General features: G+C 37.6%; 1 protein-coding gene across 1 annotated transcript in view; it reads left to right on the forward strand.

Annotated features, from left to right (window-relative positions):
* Positions 1-23365, forward strand: part of SLC2A9 (solute carrier family 2 member 9) — a 315386-nt gene that overhangs the window by 30938 nt on the left and 261083 nt on the right. The window contains exons 3-5 of the mRNA XM_044681454.1: positions 5965-6125; positions 10195-10319; positions 13156-13301. Coding sequence (XP_044537389.1) covers positions 5965-6125; positions 10195-10319; positions 13156-13301 — 432 coding nt within the window. The remainder of the gene's footprint in view (positions 1-5964; positions 6126-10194; positions 10320-13155; positions 13302-23365) is intronic.

Raw genomic sequence — 23365 nt, forward strand, 5'->3', positions numbered from 1 at the left:
TTCCTCAGAATCTCAGATTTGAACTCTTCCATAGCTTGTGAGGAGTTTTCCTTATTTGGGGAGGGTCTGGATGGTTGTTTGTTCTCCTCCTCTGTTTGCTCGGTTGTCTGGATTTTCTCTGTGTAGAAGCTGTCGAGTGTTAAAGACTTCTTTTTTTTGTTATTATTCTTTCTCTTCTGAATTTCCTGTAACTGATTAGCCATCATTAGCCCAGCAGCTTCTCAGGTTTATCCTCGCTCTCAGTGTCTGTCTGAGATCTATTGGCTCCTGAGGTCTGAGTTCTAGTTTTTTCCAAGGTCAAGCCCCCTGGTGGATTCCCTTGCTTGATCCTCTGCAGGAGGCTCCTTTACAAGTCTCAGGGAGCTACTTCCACAGTCGTATACCCGTCTGCACTGGTTCCCCACTTAGGCTTTAGTTCCTGGCTGTGTTTGCCTCCACCCACGCCTCTGCTCAGCCGGCACCCACGCCTCTGCTCAGCGGGCACTCTGCGCCCAGCGTCCATTCTCTGCTCCCGCGCGCTCAGATTTCGCGTGCGTTCTTGACTTAATGGGGTCCTAAGTCTTGCTGTTCTCAGGAACAGGTCCCGGAGCTGCTGATGACTCGATGGGTGCCCCAAACTTGCTCTATTTCTTTTTAGCTGGGTTCGGAGCTATAGGTGAGTGTGGAGGGGGTGGGGGTGGGGTGGTTGCTCAGCTCGCGATTGAGTGAGAGCCCTTTTTAGCCTGGAAATGTCTCGATTCCACGTACCTTCCACGCTGTGCCCTGTTGTGGGGTTCCTCCGTTCGTCTGGACTTGTTTTTATGTCCCCTTGAGGAGTTTTGTGTGTTTTGGTCAGGAGAGGTTAAGAGCTGCTTCTTACTCTGCCGCCATCTTAACCTGGAAGTCCAGATGTTGTGTTTTTGAAGACTGTCTCCTCCATTTCACTCTCCTTTTTGTCCACATTCCATCCCTTATTCCCCCTACCCTCCTAATTCCCTATAGGGTAAAGTAGGTTTCTATAGTTGACTGACTGTGAATGTTATTCTCACTTTGAGCTAGTTTTGATGAGAGTAAGGGTCATTCATAGTTATCCCTCCTCTCACCCATTTTGTCCTCCACTGTATTTGCCACTTATGTGCCTCTTGATGAGAAGTAATTTACCCTTTTTTATTTCTCCTTTTTTATTCTGTATACTTCTATCTCATCCTTTCCTTTTTTTATATCAGTCCACCTTATTTAGCTTCCTTCTTTCTTTCTGTGTATATTCCTTTTCATTGCTCTACTAGTGATAAAGTTATTAAATATCTTAGGTACTTTACATAGCTTGCATACTTTAAGTACCTTACCTTTCTTAAGTAGCATTGATATGTTAATTATTTCAATTATCACTTTCCCACATATGAATTTGCTCAAATCAACCTTATCAAAACTCTTAAGTTTTCACTGTACTTTTTTATACTTCTCTTGAATGTTAAATTTGATTATCAAATTTCATTTTCAGCTTTGGGTTTTTTTTTGGTTAGGAAAGTCTGAAATTCCTCTATATAATTAAATGTCAATTATTTTATGTGGAGGATTATGCTCAGTTTTGATGGGTAGGTAATTCTAGGTTGTAATCCTAAATCCTTTGCCTTTTAGAATATCATATTTGATACCTTCTAGTCCTTTAATGTAGAGTGTTCTATGGTCCATGTAATCCTGGCTGAGACTCCTTTATATTTGAATTGTTTCCTTCTTGCTGTTTGTAGTACTCTTTCTTTGGCCTGAGAATTCTGGAATTTGTCTATAGTAGCTTGGGTATTTTATTTTGGGGTCTCATTCAGAAGGCAATTGGTGGATTCTCTCAATTTCTATTTTTCTCTCTTGTTTGAGGATATCAGGGCAGTTTCTCCTGATGATTTCTTATAATATGGTATCCAGGCTTTTTTTTTTTTTAGTCATGGCTTTCACATATTCCAAAGATTCTTTGATTATCTCTCCTGGATCTATTTTCCATCTCAGTCATTTTTCAAATAATAAATTTTATATTTTATTATGTTTTTTTCATTAAATCTTTTTTTTGTCATGTTGTTTCTGATGTCTTATGGTTTAATTAGCTCCTATTTGTCCAGGTCTAATTTTTAGGGAGTTATTTTCTTTCTTGAGTTTTTGGTTTTTCCTTTTCCATTTGGCCAATCCTATTTCATAAAAAAATTGATTTCTTCTGTGTTTTTTTAAAATTTGTTTTTGTTTTTGTTTTTTTGCCTCCATTTCTATTTGGCCCATTCTATTCCTTAGGAAATTATTTTCTTTAAGGTATTTTTGTGCCTCAATTTCCTTTTGACTTATTCTAGTTTTTAGGAAACTGATTTCTTCATTGAATTTCCTCACAGCTATTTAGTTTTTCCTGTCAATTGTCTTATTTGTTTTTTAACTTCTTTTTAAGTTCTTCCAGAAATTCTTTTGAGGCCTGAGATCCTTTCACCCCTTTTTCTTCCTTTCTTTTGAGGCTTTATATATTTTTGTTTTTGCATTGTTGTCCTCTTCTGAGATAGTATTTTAGTTGTCCCTGTCACTAAAGTAACTTTCTAATATCTGGAGGTGGGGTATTTTTTGTCTTTTCCATATTTTTCTAGTCCCCCTTTCCACATTAACTTAACTGTCTATGGAGGGTCTTCTCTGTTCCTGGGGGTAGAGGGTATACTGCTCCTAGCTTGTAGAATACTCTTCTCTGGTACTTGGGGTAGACCTGGCTGCCTCTGTTCCTCACAGTCTGTCTTTTGAGGAGTTGGCCCTCTTGGCTTACTCTAGGGAGGTTTGTAGCTGTTTTGTCCAGCTATATTCAGCACCCTGTGCTACCAGTTCCCTTGTTTCATGAGCTACTCTGGCCCCCTCTTTGATGCTTCCCTGTTCCTTTCAAGTGACCTGGGTTGAGGACATCCCCTAATCTGAGCTCTGTTGCCTCAGGCACTCTGCAGCCACATGGAATAAGGTTACTGTATCCAGATCACCCTCTCTGTTTCACTATAGTCCAAGGCTTTGATGCCACATGAGTGTTTGTAGGTTTTCTTCTTTTTTTTAAACATTTACTTTCGGTCTTGGAATCAATACCATGTATTGGTTCCAAGCCAGAATAGTGGTTAGGGCTAGGCAATGAGGGTTAAATGACTTGCCCAGGGTCACACAGCTAGGAAGTCTCTGAGGCCAGATTTGAACCTAGGACCTCCTGTTTCTAGACCTGGCTCTGAATCCACTGAACCACTCAGCTGCCTCAAGGTTTTCTTTTTTCTATACCTGTGTGGGGTGACTCAGTGAAGCTCCATTGCCTCTGGCAGAGTCATAGCATGTTGAGCTGCTCCAAGGTCTGCTGGTTCTTGCAGATGCTATGCTGCCTAGGCTGCTGTCTCCTGTTACCCCAGTGAGACATATTCTTCTAGCTTTCTTTTGTTTTGATGTGATTTATTTTCTTTGTGTAGGAATTAGGAGAGTAGATTATCCTTTCCTCTGCCATATTAGCTCCCAACATGCAACTCGTGCTTGAGCAGTTTTAAAGGAAACAAGGGATTCTATGGGGTAGAGGTGATATAGGACTGCATTTTGGCCATGGAGAAGGCTAGCACAAAGATGTAAAGAGAGAATATGGGATATCATGAAATCACGGGTGAAGAATCAGAAGAAGAGAAGAGAAAGCAGATGGTTGTGGTAATCCAGAGTTGGGATAAGGTTAGGCATAGGACAAGAAGATAGGAAATTTGAGAAGAGGGGGATATAGTTGAACTAAACCACCAGAGAGTCAGGATTGTGAAGGGAAGAAAGTGAATCCAGGGTAGGACTTATAGAGTCAAAGATCTGAAGTTAACAGAAAGTTAGAAATCATCTAGTCCAGTTCACTCAATTACAGATGAGGAAATTTATCTCAGATTACATAGTTAGTAATTCAGATGAGATTTGAACCTAGGCTCTTACTCAAGAGACAGTGCTCTATCCATGGTAACAGATCAGGGAATGATAGACGTCATGGTAAGGAGGAAGACTGGAGCAGGAGTGAGACAGGAGAGAGAACAGGAGGCTATAATTAAAAAGAAGAATTTCACAGTTCTAGATCACGGGCTTCACATAGAAATGTGTTGAAAAATAAATGCCCATGGCTTGACTGATTGATGGTTATATACAAAATTTAATTACCCATAGGTGTGTTGGGATCTTTAGTGGAATGATGCAATGAATAATGGTTGAATAAGCTGATGGCAGGCTATGATGTTCAATGTTGCATTGACTTGAATATTGGTATCCTTAGGAATGAGGACAGGATTTGAGATAGAGGAGCAGTCAGTGAATCTGCTGCTGATTGTCTTCTTGAGAAAGGCAGTAAAATGACCTGGACATTGATAAACTAGGCCAAAGATCTATAGAGAGATGAAGTGAACCTTTAGGAGAATTTTTTGAAAAAAAAAAGGTGACATAGGGACAGTCTGGAAGTTGGAATGATAGTATCAAGGATAATATGGTTCTTCTTACATCTGGTCTAGCGTATTAAAAGAGAGGTGACCAGGAGCACTCAGTACTAAAGAAAGATGGTGAGGGATGAAATATCTTCAGGGTAGAGCCAAGTTTCTTTTAGTACCAAGAGAAGTGGAGGTAAAGGGAACTAGGATGAAATGGGAATAACTGAAGAGGATATGTGTTAGAGAGGAATAGGCATAGGTGGATTGGGGAAAAGAAACAAGGGGAAAAGATTTTTACCTCCTTAGATGTCACCTTTGAATCACAAGGAGAAGGAGCCAGAAGAAATATATTGATCAGGGCCCCTGCCCTCTAGGACCTTGCAAAGACTGAATGTGTTTGGAAGACAATAGCATTAACTTCTCTCAACACAGAAAGAGTCAAGGGTGAGTGCTAAGTGGAGATACCAGGGAGTTAGTGTTCTTATTTTTAAGGCTAGGCTGAATTTATGTTCATTGACAGACCTATAACCTCATATTAAGCTAGGTGATACAAGGGATAGAGTGCTAGGCCTGGAGTCAGGAAGAACTGAGTTCAAATCCAGCCTCAGACACTTACTAGCTGTATGACCTTGGGTAAGTCACTTAACTTTGTTTGCTTCAGCTTTCTAATATGTAAAATAAGCTGGAGAAGGAAATGGCAAACCACTCGTGTATCTTTTCCGAGAAAAATCCAAATGGAATCATGAAGAGTTAGATACAATAAGAATGACTAAACATCAACAAAATATTGAGACACAGTCAGCAAGCCCTCAGCTCTCAGTTATGGAATTCCTTTCCCATCTACTCCTCAAACACTGAACCACTGGGTTTTTTTGTTTGTTTGTTTTTGCAGTCCTAGGTTTCCCTATTGCTTCTAATAGGAAATGATCTTTCTCTCATTGGATCTAGTCTCTCTATATTCCTCTTACCAATTAATGATATTACAACTCATTATTATAGTATATATCAAAGTATATATTATATTTTTCTGTGTATAAATCCTTTCTACTGGAATGCAAGTTCCTTGAGATCAAGTATCATATCTTGTTCATCTTGCAACTCCCTTAGTACTTGGTACAGTGTCTTGCACATAAGAGCCATGCCAAAAACGTTTGTCAATAAATTCATTGCTTTCACTAAAATGTATTTTGCTTTTCTCCTATTTCCTTCTTGACATCTTTCATTAAACACAAATAGAAGCATCTCCCTAGTATGACATTCCAATTTGGTGCAATACCTCTTCCTCTTAAAAGGAATAACAAGTTACTCACCTTTTAAAAGCATATGGAACATTCAATTTAATAAAAACTCCCACCTAAAAACTTCGGAGCCTAAATGTTCTTATTGCTCATCTAAGTTATTTCCTCCCCCTGGTTGACATAAGGTCCTTTGGAAAATTTGACTAACTATACAATTTGTACATCATCAGGGAAGTATTTTTTTTCTTTCTGGTGTGGGCTTAGGTTATGTTTTAACTCTTAAGATCTAGAAAAAGAAATAACAACATGCCATTTATTTCCAGTATATCAAGACTTTCTACACTGAAACCTGGGAAAAAAGACTAGGCTACTCAATTAATGAAGCTACTTTAAAGCTGCTATGGTCTGTGACTGTTTCCATTTTTGCTATTGGTGGCCTAGTAGGGACAATCATGGTTACTCTGATTGGAAAAGCTCTTGGAAGGTAAGTATAAAGAAAAGTTGCTTCTTTTTTTAAACCTTTACCTTCTGCCTTAGAATCAATACTGCATATGAGTTCCAAGGTGGAAGAGTGGTGAGGGCTAGACAATGGGGGTTAAGTGACTTTCTTAGGGCCACACAGCCAGGAAGTGTCTGAGGCTGAAATTGAATCTAGGAACTTCTGACTCCAGGTCCAACTCTCTATCCACTGAATCACCTAGCTGTCCCAGACAAGCTGCTTCTGTGTTCTCATCAAATAAACACATTAAACACCATATGAAGTTATAGGACATAACCCCTCCTTTTTAAAAGTCATACCACAATCTCTCATTATTGTCACTAATGTTTGTTGCAGAGAAAGAAGTAGATAAATTTTACAAAAAATTTAAGTGATGCTCCATATTAAGTCGATCTTTACCTTTATGTTTGGTAATTTCAGTGTGAAACTGATTACTTAGGAAGATTCAAAAAAACTCTTGTTGGAAAATAAAGTATAGGGAGCAACTAGGTGGCTGGCAAGTCACTTAACTCCCATTGCCCAGCTCTTACCACTCTTCTGCCTTGGAAGCAATAGACAGTATTGATTCCAAGATGGAAAGTAAGGTGTTTTGGTTTTTTTAAAGAAGGAAAATAAAATACAAAATTTAAGAAATGAGGGGATTATAGGTTTGTAGACTATAGAGACGCCACACATCTATACATTCTGAATGCCATTTTCAAAAAGTGAGTGAGAAGGCACTGGATACAAATAACAACATTCCTCCATGAGTCCATCTCAACAGACAGGAAACAAGTAGTAATGATGTGAGTGTCACTTTGAGACATTGTGTATAATTACAACAACTACAAGTTGTTGACTCTGAGAAATGGGAAGTGGATAAGAGTAGAAACATTAACTGATTATTCCACTTTTTAGAGGTAACTAACCAATGTAGAATAGTTGCTAAGAGGGAAACAAACACTGGTTTAGAGTTCAAGTTCATTTGCAAAATATTACCAAAAGAGCACAGGGATGATTAAAAGAAATACTGTCACACAAAAAGTGAAAAAGAACAGAATAAAATGAACCTGTAGAAAGCTCAACATAGAATACAGCTAAACCAGATTATTTCTACTGCATTTAGAGAAGCAACTAGGAGGCTAATAAATAGATGTGAAATATAACAGATCTATTGGCATTTTTATAGAGCCCTTCATTTATAATGATAGTAGAACAATTACATTTAGACTTCATCATCTTGTTTCTTCATAACAAATGGAAGTTAATATGCTCCTTGACACCTCCCCATTACGACTGCTAGATCCTCCTGCTACCATCACTAAGCAAATTTACTTACTTTGAGATTCACTCTACAATTCTATTTAAATCTGTTCGAGTTTTTGTTTAGGCATAACTTCAGTCCCAGGGAATTTTCCCTTTTCTCTTAAGAATTTCAATGACTGGGTCAAAGTCTTTCTCTCCATCCCAAATCATACCCTCATATTGTGGATTTCTATGTGTATCTACTATTGCTCTAATCTTCAAGGTCATTAACTTCTACAACTCTCATGACCTATATATCTCCATTTTGCTTTAGCTGCCCACTAGAAAGGGCACATACTAGACCATTTCATCACTCTAAGGCACCCATCTTGAATATGATATTGAACTATGATATTCCTGGTCATTATCATTTGCCCTGTTTTTCCTGCTCAATTTTTATAGGTTGGTTCATTATCCTCACTGTGACTCATAATCTCTCCGTGTTTCTCTGTTCTCTCAGTACCTCATCCCAGTTCTTGCCTCACTTTCTCCCATCCATATTTGGTTCTATAGTTAATTAGTTGAATGATACACTGCCCTTCATCCTTGATTCCCTTACTCCCCTGGATTTATATCAATCATGCCCTAACGGTTCTCATCTTTAGAGGAACCTTATTGTGAACGTTCTTTGCCTATGCCTTGCAACTCCAATTTGAATGTTCTTTCCATTTGACCACAAATTTGGATCCATTTTATTTCTTTTAAACCCTTACCTTTTGACTCCAAGGCAGAAGAGTGGTAAGGGGGTTAAGTGACTTACCCAGGGTCACACAGATAGGAAGTGTCTGAGGCCAGATTAAAATCTAGGACCTCCTGTCTCTAGGCCTGGCTCTCAATCCACTGAACCACCCAGTTGCCTCCCTGTATCCATTTTCAGTGGAACCATTTTAAGATTTTACAAAACTTGACAAATAGACATGGGCTATTTTTTACCCTGTATAAGTAGTCTATACAGTTTTTCTTGGGTCAGAAAATTGCATTTTTCTTGTCCAGGAAAAAGAAAAGTATACTCTTTTGTGTGCCTGGGAAAGTAGAGCTCCTTTTAAGATATTTGACTATCTCTCTATATCTGAATTGTGCTAGAGAGATTTAAAGTTGTATTCTTAGCTGATCAGTTGACCAGAATTTGGTGGCCACAGATGTTACTGGACTTCTGCTTAAGCAATATGCTATAGTGCATGGAGAACTGGTTCTGGAATCAGAAGTCCCATGTTCAACTTCCATCTCTGATGCTTTACTACATATATGACCTGAGGCAAGTCACTTCATCTCTCTGGACCTCAGTTTCCTCATGTGTACAATGAGAGATATGAATAAAATTATCTCTGAGATCCCTCAACAGTAAATCTATGATTCTATTTTCCTGTGGATGCATATCAAATGATATGTTTTTAGTAAACAGCTAGGTGACACAGTGGATAGAGTATTGGATTTGGAGTCAGGAAAACTTGATTTCAAATCCTGATTCAGACACTTACTAGTTGTGAGATCCTGGAAAAATTGGTTAACCTGTTTCAGCCTCAATTTCCTCATCTATAAAATGAAGGTAAGTAGTAGTACTTACCTCCAGGATTATCATGAGAATAAAATGGGAATATATATATATGTACATACAAACATATGTATACACACATACATATCTGCACATATGTGTGTATATGTGTCCACATATACACCCACATGTATGTATATACAGATAGGTATTGTAGATTATATATTCTACATGCATGCTATTTATATATTTTATATACACATGTATGAGTCTGAAAACTTTAAAGTGTTTTATAAGTTATTGTTATTATTATATCATGCTCTTATAGTAGGTACTGACATATTCATACCATCAGGTCACTCTTATGGTGCTCCTAATCATTTGGCCACCACTGGAGCACAGGCTATCCACATGTCTTGGCTATTTCTCCCATAAGTTTGGGAAAGCTAAAAGTGGTCATAAGAGTCAGCATCAATTTCCTCACTTATTTTTGGCTCTTAGAACAGTCTAGAGTCTAAAAAAATAAAATCACAGCTTTACAAGGTTCAAAGGGACAATAGCATCCTGAAGTCTGATATTTCAACAGAAATCTTCCCTACAATATACTAGAAAAATGGTTATCAGGTCTTTGGTTGAAGACCTACAATGAGGTAGAACTTATTACTACCTGAGGGGGACCATTCTACTTCTGGACACTTTTAATTCTCAGGAAGCTCTTCCTTTTGTGGAACTGCAATCTGACTCTATGGAACTTTCACACATTGCTCATAGCTCTCTCTTCTATATCTAAACATACTCACTTTAAGAAGTCCTGCCTAATGATGCTAAACATCAGGGCAAATTTACTGTCCTATCTGGTAGCAAGTGGTCTAGCTCTATGTCAGTAGTATTCATTTGGAAGTGAAGTTAAATAGAGGTAATCTCAAATAATTTATATATTAATAGAATGTTAGAAGTGGAAAAGACCTTAGAGGTTATCCAGTCCAACTCCCCTATTAAGAAGGAAACTGAAGACCAAAGAGATTAATTGACTTGCTTGAGGTCATATATCTGGTTTGTGGCAAAGCCATGTCTAGAACCTCAGTCTCCTGATCTTGTTTTTTGTTTTTTTTTTTAGTCTCCTGACTTTTAATCTTGTTCTTTCTCTCTATCTTGCTTTCTTTCAGTCAATTTCTTAAGTATTGAGCTCATATAATTGGTTGGCACTATAAGGTAGAGAGGTAAGTAGGATACCCTGATACAAATATGTACTGATAATACTTCTCTCCTTTTTTCTAGGAAATCTACTTTATTAGTCAACAATGCATTTGCTATTTTAGCTGCCTTGCTCATGGCTTGCTCACAACAAGCAGAAGCCTTTGAAATGCTAATCTTGGGTCGGTTCATCATGGGTGTCGATGGAGGTGAGATGGCTAGTTATGCTATTTTATTGATTCTACAAGCAGTGAAATATATTTTAGGGAAGTATACAGTCATTGGCAAAGTAAGGACATCCTCTGAGCCATCATTTCCTCATCTATATAGTGGAATTTGGCAGTGAGTTGACAAAGTAGATAGAGAACTGGGCCTGGAATACGGAAGACTCCTCTTTGTGGTTTCAAAACTGGCCTCAGACACTTGCTAGCTGTGTAAGTCTAGGCAACTCACTTAACCTTGTTTGCCTCAATTTCCTCATCTATCAAATGAGCTGGAGAAGAAAATGGCAAACCACTCTAGAGTCTTTACCCAGGAAATTCTAAACGGGGTCACAAAGAATCAGGCACAACTGAAAAATTATTGAGCAACAAAAATAATGAAATTTAATCATCTTTACACTACTTTAATGGATTGTTGTACAAAGAAAGTACTTTATAAACTCGAAAGTAATATAGGAGTTTAAAATTAGAAACAACCATTGACATCTACTAGTATGATCCCTTCATTTTATAAATGAGGAAACTGTGACTTAGGTAGTGTGTCTTGCTCAGAATGAGAACTTGAAAGTCATTCTGCTGACTCTCAAGTCCAGTTACTTTCTCCTATTATATGTATGCAACTTATTATTGGGATGTGGAGTAGGTAGGCATACCTATTAAAGTTCAATACTTGGTCAGCTGCAAGCTAAAATGAGACACTGCAATAATGTTAGAATGAAATCTCCAGAGGCAGCCAGTCATTTGTAGAAGGCATTTTTCAAGCTATAAAATCCTCTGCTTTCTCAGCTTTTTCAGTCAGCTTAAACCTGTAGATATTCTATGGTGCCCAGAGGGCTGGTGAGTGGTTTTATTTCCTGTCTGAGTAACTTTTCTAGCACATTTATTGTAAAAAGAGAATGAAAAAAAGTTCTCTCAAAGCACCATTCCTGATCAAAAATGTGATTCTTCCTTTTTATTGGCTAGTGCCACATTTTAGCAAGGCCACTGGTAAACTCCCTAGTATCTCTCAAGGCAGGTGACCAGAATGGTTGAAGAAATTGCAAATTGTAGCATTAGGATCCATTAAAGTAAGTAGTTTTGTGAGGAAGTTTACTAAATTATATTAGTATATAGTAGGAATATTCAGACCAGAAGGAGAAGACTTGGTAAAGGGTGGAGAGGAAGGATATCATCTTTGCTTTCAAATATTTGAAGGATTACTTTGTGGAAGAAAGAAGTAAATTTATTGTATGTGACTGCATAAAGCTAAACTAGAATCAATCTGCCAAACAAAGAGTCTGATTTTAGCATAAAATAAATATGAAAGGACTTTCTAGCTTTAGGACTGTTTGATAGTATAAGTTTGACAGAGACAAAGTAAATTCCCCATAACTTTTAGAAGCTAATAGTCTTCCTGTTAGATGTTGTAGAGGCATTTCCTATATTAAGTGAGGTTAATGAGATCAGTAATATCAAAGTTAAGTAGAAACAAGGCCACTTACCTGTATATAAGGATCCCCACTGAATACATATTAAACCAGAAAACCACATATTATTGTTATCCATTTTACCATAATTTCATTAAATTTTTAAGAATTTCCCAATTTCAGCCTCATTTCAGCCTCATTCCAGAGTGTTGGCTGAGACTCACAGCCCCATGTTTGATAGCTCTGAATTAGATGATCTTTAAGATCCCCCTTGATTCTGTGATTCTTTTCTTCTCCTATTAATGGCCTCCTTCTGCATCCTATTAAGTATCTTACATAATGTCTTTGCTGTCTTGTTTGGAAACCTAGCTATTCTGGGGACTTGCATGCTTCTCACACATAAACTGGTAGCCGTCTTTCTTCCTTCAAAAATAAGCTTGGCTTAAAGATAGATGTGGTTATGAAACCAAAGATTCCAAACAAATACCTTGACATGCATTGTTCCTAGGATGTATAAATAAAGAACACGTGAAGAAAGAGAAAGTGACTGGAAAACAACATTATCATTCCTCCACACTTCCAGAATATTTTAGGTTTTCATAGTGTAACTGACTTTATGCATCATGCTGTTAAATCTTACCAATTCTCTGTGAATCAGAAAGAAGAACTTTTCCCCCCTATAAATCAAGAAATTAAAGCTATTGCATTGAGATTATTGTCCACATTCTAGGAAAAAGCATCTAGAAATTAATGGCTATACTCTAACAGAATCAGAGACTCTTAGAATCTCAGGGTAGAAGGGATCGCAGAGACAGTCTATTTCCCACCCTGACCTCCAACACCTGAATCATGTCTCTACAGCATGTCTTCTCAGATACAGAGAAAAGGAAGCATGGTCCAGTAGAAAGAGAAAGTTCTTGGCCCAGAGTGAGAGCCCAAATTCAAATTTTGTCTCTGTTACTTACTACCTCTGTGACCTAAAATATGTTATTTTTCTGTTATAAAATGAAGCGATAGAACCATTGGTTTTCAAGGTTGCTAGGTCACTAAATCCTATGAAAGTGATCTGAGAACACAACCAGTTCCATTATTAGATAATGCTAAACATAAAGAAACTCTTTCCTATGTTGAATAGAAATTATCCTTGTTTTATCTACTTGTACATTTTCCATAATTTTACTTTTTGGGGTTAAATAGAATATAGAATCTGGATGAATACTAATTAGAAATGTCATTAAATGATTCATGCTTCAGGTCTGGGTTAGACTAAATGATTATCGATCTGACTTTCAACTTTGATCATCCATAATTTTAGGTCTTGGCCCCAGTGTGATGTTCATCTGGATGGTCATTTCCTATTCTGCCTGGTAACTGGAACACAGTAACTAAGTCTTATGAATAATGGTTTCCTTTCGCAGGCATTTCTCTTAGTGTCCTCCCCATGTACCTAAGTGAAATCTCACCCAAAGAGATCCGTGGATCTTTGGGACAGATCACTGCCATCTTCATTTGCATTGGAGTGTTTACTGGTCAGTTCTTGGGACTACCTGAAATATTGGGACAGGTAAGTCTTTTTTTTTTTTTTTGTCTTATGTCTTTTGTCTTATGTGGAATCATGCTAGATATAAACAATGCAAAGGGTGACCTCAGCAGGTATCGTGCTCTCCATTGCTGGAAATCTTTAAGCAGAGATTGTATGAGATGTTTAAAGTATTCATGCTGGGTATGGGTTCAACTATATAACCACTAAGGTCCTGTTCGACTCTGAGGTTTTATAATTCCAATGGGGAAGGAGGAATATTGGTCATGTTGCCAGAAGGAGATATAAAAGCTAATCCAAGTATAATATTAAGAAGATTTTAACTAGCAGAAGAATATGAGCAAGAGTATTTAGAGCAGCTTTTATTAAGGAAATTAGACACTATGAGGATGCCCATCAATTGGGAAACAGTTGAATAAATTATGACATATGAATATAAGAGAATACTGTCATGACATAAGAAATGATAAAATGGATGATTTCAAAGAAACCTGGGAAAACTTGTATAAATTGATGTCTACTAAAGTGAACAAAATTAGAACAGTTTTTTAATATGATAGCAACAACATGATGAAGACAAACATTTTAAAAAACTTAAGAATTGTGTGTGATGAAGAATGCTTCCCATCTTCTGATAGAGAGATGATGGACTTGTATTGTAGAGGAGACATTAATTTTTATGTGGCAGATGTGGGAATTTATTTTACTTAACTATGCATATTTGTTACAAGGGTTTTGATTTTCTTCTTTTAATAGGCAAGAAAGGGGAGGGACAAAACAAATGATTACTCACTGGAACAAAATTTAGGTATAAAAAAAGAAAAAATTTTTAATAAAAAAGAGCTAGAGGAAGGTTTCTGGCATGTTGGAGGAGGCCTCTATGGAGTATCTTTAGAAAGATGTGTACAGTAATTACACAGAGGAAAGGGACATGGAAGGATGGCAATCTTCATTGGTAGAAGAAGAGCCTACACAGAGGAAATCATTTATTCCATCAAAATATGAAACTACATTTTCTCTATGCCATAGTACCTTCTTTATGAAACTATTTTTAATCTAAGCAGGAAATCATCTCCCTAACATCTGATTTCACAGGATTTTGACTCCTCTTATGCAATTTTTATATTATAGTAATTTGAGGGGTCTACTTTATACCCTCCTTTAGGACAGGTAAATTGCTTTCTTTTTCTTTATCTTTGTGTCATCCTCAGGGCTAACTAAGCAATAGGTCATTATTGTTAGTACATTACTCTTAGTAAGCACTTAATAAATAGTGGCTGAAAGTATGGTCAACACATGACAGTTATATCGAACGATGATATTTTGACTTCAGCATTGCATTATCAAACACTGGGCGAATCTGACAAATTTTTTTCCTTAGCTTTTACAGAGAAATTTACTCAAAGGTATATTAAGAAACAACATACATTTTCTCCATCACCTGGAGGCATAATTCCTTTTAACTATCTCCAGTTTTTGGAAAGGATGAAGGGGACTCAATTTGTGCTTTAGTTCAGTTTTTTAATAAAACATATTCTCACCTATTTCCAAGTCCAAAGCCCTTTCTGGACTTGCATACCAGCACTCTGGTTTCTTAGCACTTCCCTACTGAGCTGATAACAACATCCCAGCCTGGAATCCTGGATGACCTCAAAGGTTACCATGACTCCACCTCCTTGGATCGCTGGACTTCACTTCTCATGTCTAGAAAATAAAGCACCAACAAAAACTCCATTCCTCTTTCTTAGAACTCAAGGTCTAAAAGGAAAGTGGGAAGATAGCCCTGTGATACCCATGCTTCAAGTGAATAGGATTTCCTGAATGCTACCAGAAAGTGATAAAAAAGGTTTTGAAGTGGTCCATAGCTGAATCTTCAGAAATCTGAAAACAATCCAAAGAATTATTGTATATTATCACTGATTTAAGAATGGGCAGTTCATTTCTATTTTTTATGAATCCATAATATCCAGAGCACTTTACTAAATATTGAAAGATGGTTTAATGTTTCAATAAGAAAAAAGTCTGGTACTGCGAGTATAATAGTGCCCCCTTATCTGTGGTTTCAGTTACATGTGGTCATTTCAGAGGAAGGAGAGAAGCAGGAAGGGGGCTGCTCCTGGATGAAGGGGAGAACCAGCACAGATTGAGGAGAGGTAGCTCCTCTGACCCTTGTGAGTGGGATGGGGCAAAGGTCTCTATCTTTTCTGGAGGTCAGCCCATGATGGGAATCTATCTGAGGCTGCATCTCTATTAGCTCTTCTGCTTTCACTTGGAGCGATTTTTTTTCTTAGGTTTCTTTTTTTTTATTTGTGGGATGGAAGTGGGGAAGGAGGCCATGGAATGACAAGCCAAGGATCAGGAGGAGGGAGAGAGAACACCATACAATACAGTACAGTTAACATAGGTGTTAAAAGAGAAAAGTAAAGTGAGAAATGATGAATAAGGGGGAACTATTGTACAATACTATATAATAATATGCAACATACTTTATTATTGTTATTTTTAATGTTGGTAGTGTCTTACCATGTCCTTAATTCTCAATTAAACTTTATTACACATATGTCTAAGAAAATCACATTATATATGGTGTCATCAGATGCTTTATATCCATGGTTTTAGCCATGGTAGGTCTTGGAACATATTCCCCATGCATACAGGGGTCATACTATATTCTTCAGTCCAGAATTCAAACAGAAACTATGTCATGTAGGTGAGGGAATTAATGACCTATTTCTATTTAGATTTAGCTCTAAAAGATCTAAGAGATCATCTAGTTGAAGCCCATCACTTTTCAGATGAGAAAACTGAGACCCAGATACAGAAAATGACATGTTCTTGGTCATGCAGGTGACACACCTGAGACTTAAACTGAGGTCTCAGATTTTGAGTTCAGTAGGAGTTCAGGCCTCTTTCCACTGTAAGTTACCTGTCTAATGGGGAATAACCAGGGAATAGACTTGAATATCAAATGTGGGTCCAGGAGGGTGTGAGGGAGACAGGAATGACAGATGGAGGGACCCAATAAGGTAGAGAGACTGGGTTTTAACTGCTAAGGGGATGACTGTTGAAAGAAATGGCAGTTAGGCCCTAACAGTCCTACTGACCCCCCTAGGCAAGGGCCAGTGGAACCAGCAGGCAAAAGGCAAAAGTTATAACAATTTTAATTAGGGAAACTATGATAAAGGATGGGAATAGGGGTTACTACACTTACAGACTAAGGGCAAACCACAGGGTCAAGGAGGGACTTGTCTACACTAAACTGAGACCTAAGCAAGACAGGGTCCAGAGAATAACAGGACTGAAGTGGGAATCCTCACAGCAGAGTCCAGACTCACTCCAGTGATGTTTCAGCTCCTCCAGGACCACCTGCTGTACTCTTCTAGGTGGGTAGATTCTGGGAGCTAATCCAGCCCAAGCTGACCTGCAACTCAGGTTGGGATTAATAGTCTCTACCAAAATCTCCCACAAGTAGGTGATGGTCTTCCTTCAGGATCTCTGGTAGACTGAGGTCTCCTTGGGTCAGTTGTAACTTGTCTCAACCACCATGGAGTCCCTCTCAGTGAGCAAGAGACACACTTCCTGCTTCCCCATTCCATTTGGAATTCTCCAGCCCTTCCTGTTAGTTCTAATATGAATACTAAACTAATAACTAAATAATCTTCCTCACAACACCTGTTACTTCTAAATCTATGTTTTCCTGATGTTTCTTTATGGCTTGGAGTAGACTCTGGGTTCATAAAGACCCTGCCATCATGGCATTAGCTTTGGAAGTTCCTACTGGTATGGAAAACTTTCAAATATGGGACAGATAATGTGATGGCTTTTCCATTGTCCAAAGACCTGCAAATTAAGGTTTGATGAGGTTCACCACCATTGTGACTCTTTTTTTTTAAATGAAAAGCAACTTAAAATGAGCTACTAAAGCAAAGATAGCTTGAAACCTGAATTGGTAGAAGGAAAGTCCTAAATGAAATCATATATCTTGAAATGACAAAGTGTTGGAATAATAGGCTGCATAGATGAAGATAGATCCTGTTTTATCAGGGCTTTGTTTGGGTTTCCTTCTACCTCCCAGCTCTATCTTGGAAGTTTTTAACAGGATGTAGAGCCCCTCTGGATAGGATCTTATTCCATTTGGCCAGCCTTATAACACATGGAAGCCATCTAATGGTGGTAATTATCTTTATGTAAATTGCAAAATGTGCTCATCTTGAGAGATTTGTGTTATCCCTCCCTGGAAGTGATAACTAGTTTTGTGTCCTTCATCCACGTCAGCATTTTCTCTTTGAGTTTCCCTGCTCAGACAGTGTAACATCTCCATTAATCTGAAAGGATGCAGCAGGCCAAGTGATGGGGTCCCAGGGCTTCTTCAGTGCCTTGGCCTTGAGAAGCTTTTCAGTTCTTTTAAATCTCTTCACTCCTGTCAAAGCAATTCTCCTCTTTGAAGATTACTTTGGGGCACCTTGAAAAGCCATTTTTAAAAATTCGAGCTTAGCTCCTATAATAAACTCCAGTTTTGTAAAAATTCAAGTATTGCTTAAAAAGAATTTGGATCCATTAATAGAGCCTTACTTGGAGAAAAACATGAACAGAAAGTCATTCTGTTAAATCCTAGTTACCAGCGATAGGTAGATTTGAGTATTCAGTGATTCTAAAGAAATGACTTATTTTTCATAACTTGAGAATGTGATGAATCAAAATTATTTAACAGGAACAATTAAATCAGCAGAAATTATTGTGCATCTATTATGCTAACCATAACCCACATTTCTATTAGCACCGTAAGGCTTATTTATAAAGTACTTTCCTAATAACAACTCTGTGAGGTAGGTACAGCAAATCTGACTATCCCTATTAGATGAAAAAATAAAACAAAACCAAACTGGAGTCCTAGAAAGATGAAATGAATTTTATTCTAGTTTGATTTCAGAGGCAAAATTGCAACTCAGGTGTCCTGATTCCAAGCCACTGCTCCATACTTAACTGTATCTGTCTAACAGTAGGAGGGAGACAAGAAAGTGATGCTAGTCTATCTTATCTCAAAGACCTTACAATTTTGTTAGGAAGATTAGAATTATATATATGAAAAAATTTGTGGTTTAGGTACAGGACTATTTAATTTACTGATTTCATGTAACATTAACTCTCAATGCCAGTGCTTTCCATCTGGGATTATCTCAAATTTATCTTGTATATATCTTGCTTGGATGTAATTGTTTGCTTGTTCCTCTCTCATTAGACTATGAGATTCTTGAGGGCTAGGACTCTTTTTGTCTTTCTTTGTGCCCTCAGTGCTCAGCATAGTTCTTGGCCCCTAGTAGGGTTTAATGACAAATTGATTTACTAAAGGGAAAAATATTCATGTGGACTGGCATTACAGAGGAACTCTTCGGATAATAAATGGAACCTGAAGGATGGACAAGAATTGGATAGAAAGAAGGCAGAAAAAAAGAGTTTCCAACATTACCCTCAACCTATACCAAGAATTCTGCCACATAGGTATCCTAAGACTTTTCTTTCGCCCTAATACCAATACTCTGTCAGTTCCATGATCATTTTGAATCTGAATCATTGTAATAGCTTTGCTCCCTGTCTCTAGTTTCATAATGATAGCTAGCATTTGTATAGTGCTTTAAAGTTTGCAAAGCCCTTTTCAAATGTTATTTCATTTCATTCTTATAACAACCCTATGAAGTAGATGCTATTAATTATCCTTATTTTACAGATGAGAAAACTGAGGCAGAAAGATGTTAATAAATGCTCTTTGGAAAATAATCAAACAGAGAAAATTTGTATACACATATTTACTGTGGCATTGCTCTCTTAAGACATGATGGAAGGTAGTTGTGGTGAAGCTTCAGGCAGAAAGCATTTCTCTCTCTCTCTCTCTCTCTCTCTCTCTCTCTCTCTCTCTCTCTCACCTTGGTGGGTACAAGATGATTATGTAAAGTGATCACTTGGGGAGACTAGGAACTCAATGATCATCGGGGGGGTTGTGTAAATGGAATTAGCTCACCCTTATTCATTCTTTAGACTTTAGCCATCAGGAATAATGTCCCCCCACCCAACTTAGAATTAAGTGGGGAGGGGGAGGTCTGTGACCCACATGTGATAGTAAATGACAAATCAAAAACAAGTGACTGCCCCCTGGGCAGTCCAAAACAGTGTTGAGGCTGCCATTTGTCCACATGAAACTGGAGATGGACACAGGAAGAGAAAAAAGTTGCTATCTTTTAAATATGATGGTAACTTTCTGTGGGGGGTTTTTGGGTGCTTTGAACTTGGTGTTGAAGGAGCTCAAGTGAGACCTCAGACTGCTTCCCTTTCCTCTCTCTCTCTCTCTCTCTCTCTCTCTCTCTCTCTCTCCATTACCAAATAGAGCAGTGATTCCCAAAGAGGGTGCTACTGCCCCCTAGTGGGTGCTGCAGCGATTTAGGAAGGCGGTGATGGCCACAGGTGCATTTATCTTTCCTATTAATTGCTATTACATTTTTAAAAAATTAATTTCCAGGGGACTAAGTAATATTTTTTCTGGAAAGGAGGTTGTAGGCCAAAAAAGTTTGGGAACCACAGAAATAGAGTTTAGCACTATACTTGGCATGCATTGTTGTTCAGCCCTTTCTCAGTCATATCTGACTCATTATAATCCCCTTTGGAATTTCTTTGGCAAAGATACTGGAGTGGTGTGTCATTTCTTTCTCCAGCTTATGAGGAAACTAAAGCAAACAGGTTAAATGACTTTTCAAGGGTTACATAGCTAGTAAGGATCTGAGTCCAGATTTGAACTCTGAAAGATGAGTCTTTCTGACTTCAGGCCACTTAGCTGCCCAACCCATGGTAACCATTCAATAAATACTTGTTCATTGATTGATTAAACAAAACCAACCATGTGACACCTTGAGCAGTTATTTCTCCTGGGACCATTGAAACTGTAGAAAACCTTCCACACACTTTTACTTGAGGTGCTGGTTGGTCTAAATGATCTCTAGGGTCTCTTCTCACTCTGCAATTTCCTAATTCTATGGGATTTCTCCATAGCTTCTAACAAAAGGCTGGACCAAAGTCAATACTCAATAATGGGTTGTTTGAGACTGGGATTTAGGAGTCTCTTTTACTACACGATAAACTCTGGTTCCCATATTGTACAGAGGAGAAGAAGATATGGAGTAAGGAAATTTTCTGAGGGAACTGGAGAGAAGGAACATTCTAAGGCTAAATAGCATTAAAGCCAGGGCTCATATCTTGGTTCTAACATATTACGTTGGAGTGCTGATGATCTCAAATATGTAAGGTCATTACTGTAAACTTCTTGAGGAGAGAAAATTATATCCTAATTATCCTTGTATTTTTCTCAGTGACAAGCACATTGCTCTTCATAAAGAAGGTTAAATTAGGCAGCTAGGTGGCTCAGTGGATAGAGTACCAGGCTTGGAGTTGGGAAGATCTGGGTTTAAATTTGGCCTCAGATACTTCCTCATTGTGTGACTCTGAGAGAGTCGCTTAATCCTGTTGCCTCAGAGTAAGAGAAAAATCAAGGGGTGTGTGTGTGTGTGTGTGTGTGTGTGTGTGTGTGTGTGTGTGTGTTGTGTTTAAAGAAGGTAACTAATGTAAAATGCTTGAATTTGAGAACATATATTATTCAATGAAAAGTTGATAAGCAAATCAGACCGAATGATGATTGTTACATTATAGAATCATAGAAACATGAAATTACTTTGAGAGATTTCTTTCAGATACATACATACATATATATATATATTTATATATACTTGCACACACAAAGTACTATTGGATGATTGGATATTTAGAAGTTAAATGACTTGCCCAGGTTTGTACTGCAGCCAATATGTTCTAGAAGTGAGCATGAACTTAGGTTTTCCTAGTTCAGTCCCTGATCCTCTCTCTCCTGGACAATATACTGCAGTAGTCTTCTAATTGGTCTCCCAGCTTCAAACCTCTTCTCCTTCATTGACATCCTCTGCATGGATGCCAAAGTGATTTCTGCACATACAGATCTGACCATGCCAGCATCCTACTCAATAAATTCCAGTGGCTCCCTATTACTTCTAGGACCAAATAGAAACATTTTTGGTTGGCATTCAAAGCTCTTCACAACCTGATCCTTTTCAAACCTTTCTGATTGATTTATATCCTCTTCCCCTCCATACTTTTTCCTGTCTGGCCATTTTGACCTACTTCTTTTTTTCTGAAATATGGTGGCTACATCTCCCATCTTTATAGCTTTGTAAAGGCAATCTCCTCTGTCTGGAATTCTCTGTTGCCATGCTTGTGCCTCCTAAAATCTTTGATTTCCTCCATGAATCATCTCATATGAGATCTCTCCTGGTACCCTTTAATCCTTCCACCTTTTGTCTTTGATTTGTTTTGGTCTTGCTATGCTTATATATGTAGAGATTGTCTTCCTCATTAGAACATAAGGTCCTTGAGGATGAAGACTTTTTCACTTTTTCTTTGGTAGCCCTAGCACTTCGCATAGTGTCTGGTACTTAATCAGCATGTAATATATGTTATTGATTGCTTTGTTCCTGATTCCAAAATCAGTTATGCTAACCACTGTGGAAGGTTATCTTTTCATATAATATATTTTATTATACTTCACTTATTTTAGGTGATTTGGAAGGGATTTTTGTTTCTAGTTTTTTATTTTTATCATGAGTCAGTTACTAATATTATAAAAAGAAATTTTACAAATTCACTTGACATATGCAAAATAAACACCATAATCAATTGGATTTTTTCTATTTTTTATTTTATTTTTATTTTGAATATTTTCCCATAGTTGTATGTTTCATGTTCTTTCCCTCTACCCTAACTGCACCCCCCCCATAGCTGACGCACAATTCCACTGGGTTTTACATGTATCAAATCAATTGTATTTTTAAAGTAGGCTTTATCTAAGTGAAAACTCAGAGGAAAAAGGTCTTTAGGTTTATCTCTTTTGGTTTTGATGAAAATAACTTTTAAACTTAGCTTTAAAAAAATTTAAAAGCACTACTTGGGTGACACACACAAAAATAACAATTTCCTTTCCTCCTCTTTGGTATAAAAATACATTTTGAAGTCAGCCAAGACAACTTTTCACCTTCAAGAATAAATTATGAAATTCTGACTTGAAAGCTGAGTGTTTTGTATTAGGATTTTTCCCCCCACTATCTTTCACCCATGGTGCTATCTGGATAGGCCTCCATTAGATTCAGCCAGATCTCCCAGTCTCTAATATCTTTCCTTATGCTAGGCTAGTCATTTTGTCTTCTGCTGACTCCTTTTCTTCATCTATAAAATAACTAGGTTAGGCTAGATAATCTTAATTTCTCTTTTGACTATAGAACTCTATGTTCTCAGTTTTAAGGCCTTTTCCCTTTAAACCATTCTGTATTCTAAAGACCCTTCTAGCTCCAGCATTCTCTGAATTATGAACTAAACACCTTCCAGTTCTTAAAATTCTATTCCATTTCCCTCTATTGTTCTCCTATGGTACTCTGAACATAGTTAAACACAAATAAAGTCTATTCACACACATGCAGGAAGATTCAAAAGAACTTTAAGAAGCAGCAATGGGAGATGAGAGAATTCCTTGAGGTTCTTCTGACTTCATTTGCCTTTCCTTAGAGTTCTTTCATCTTTTTTTTTTTTACAGGTAGAATTTACAATCTTTAAGATGTTCCAATTTTTATACAAGGTTAAAGATACAGAGATATCAGTGGGTCAGAAATGGGAAACTTGGGTTCAGAGTATGAAAGCTTGGAGGAAGGAGGCAGGTCTTTTTTCCCCATGGCAACCAAGAGAAAGATCCTGAGTCAAGCAGCAAGTGCAGAATTCCATTTTGATCCTGCAGAGAGTGAAAACCAGGAGTGGGAAATGATGCGCAGTTTGCCCAATGGAATGAGAAATGTATCTTGAATCTAATAGATAATGAGAGAAACTTCACAAGTTATGTTTTCCATGGTAGAGAAAGAATCCATTAACGGGTAGCTATTCAAATGTGGTAGACATTTTCTTCTACTTATATAGCACTATAGTGACAGCAGCTGCCATTTATGTAGGGCTTCATAGATAGCTGTTTTTAT

This window comes from Gracilinanus agilis, chromosome 6, assembly GCF_016433145.1.
Source record: "Gracilinanus agilis isolate LMUSP501 chromosome 6, AgileGrace, whole genome shotgun sequence".
In the NCBI taxonomy this organism is placed as follows: domain Eukaryota; kingdom Metazoa; phylum Chordata; class Mammalia; order Didelphimorphia; family Didelphidae; genus Gracilinanus; species Gracilinanus agilis.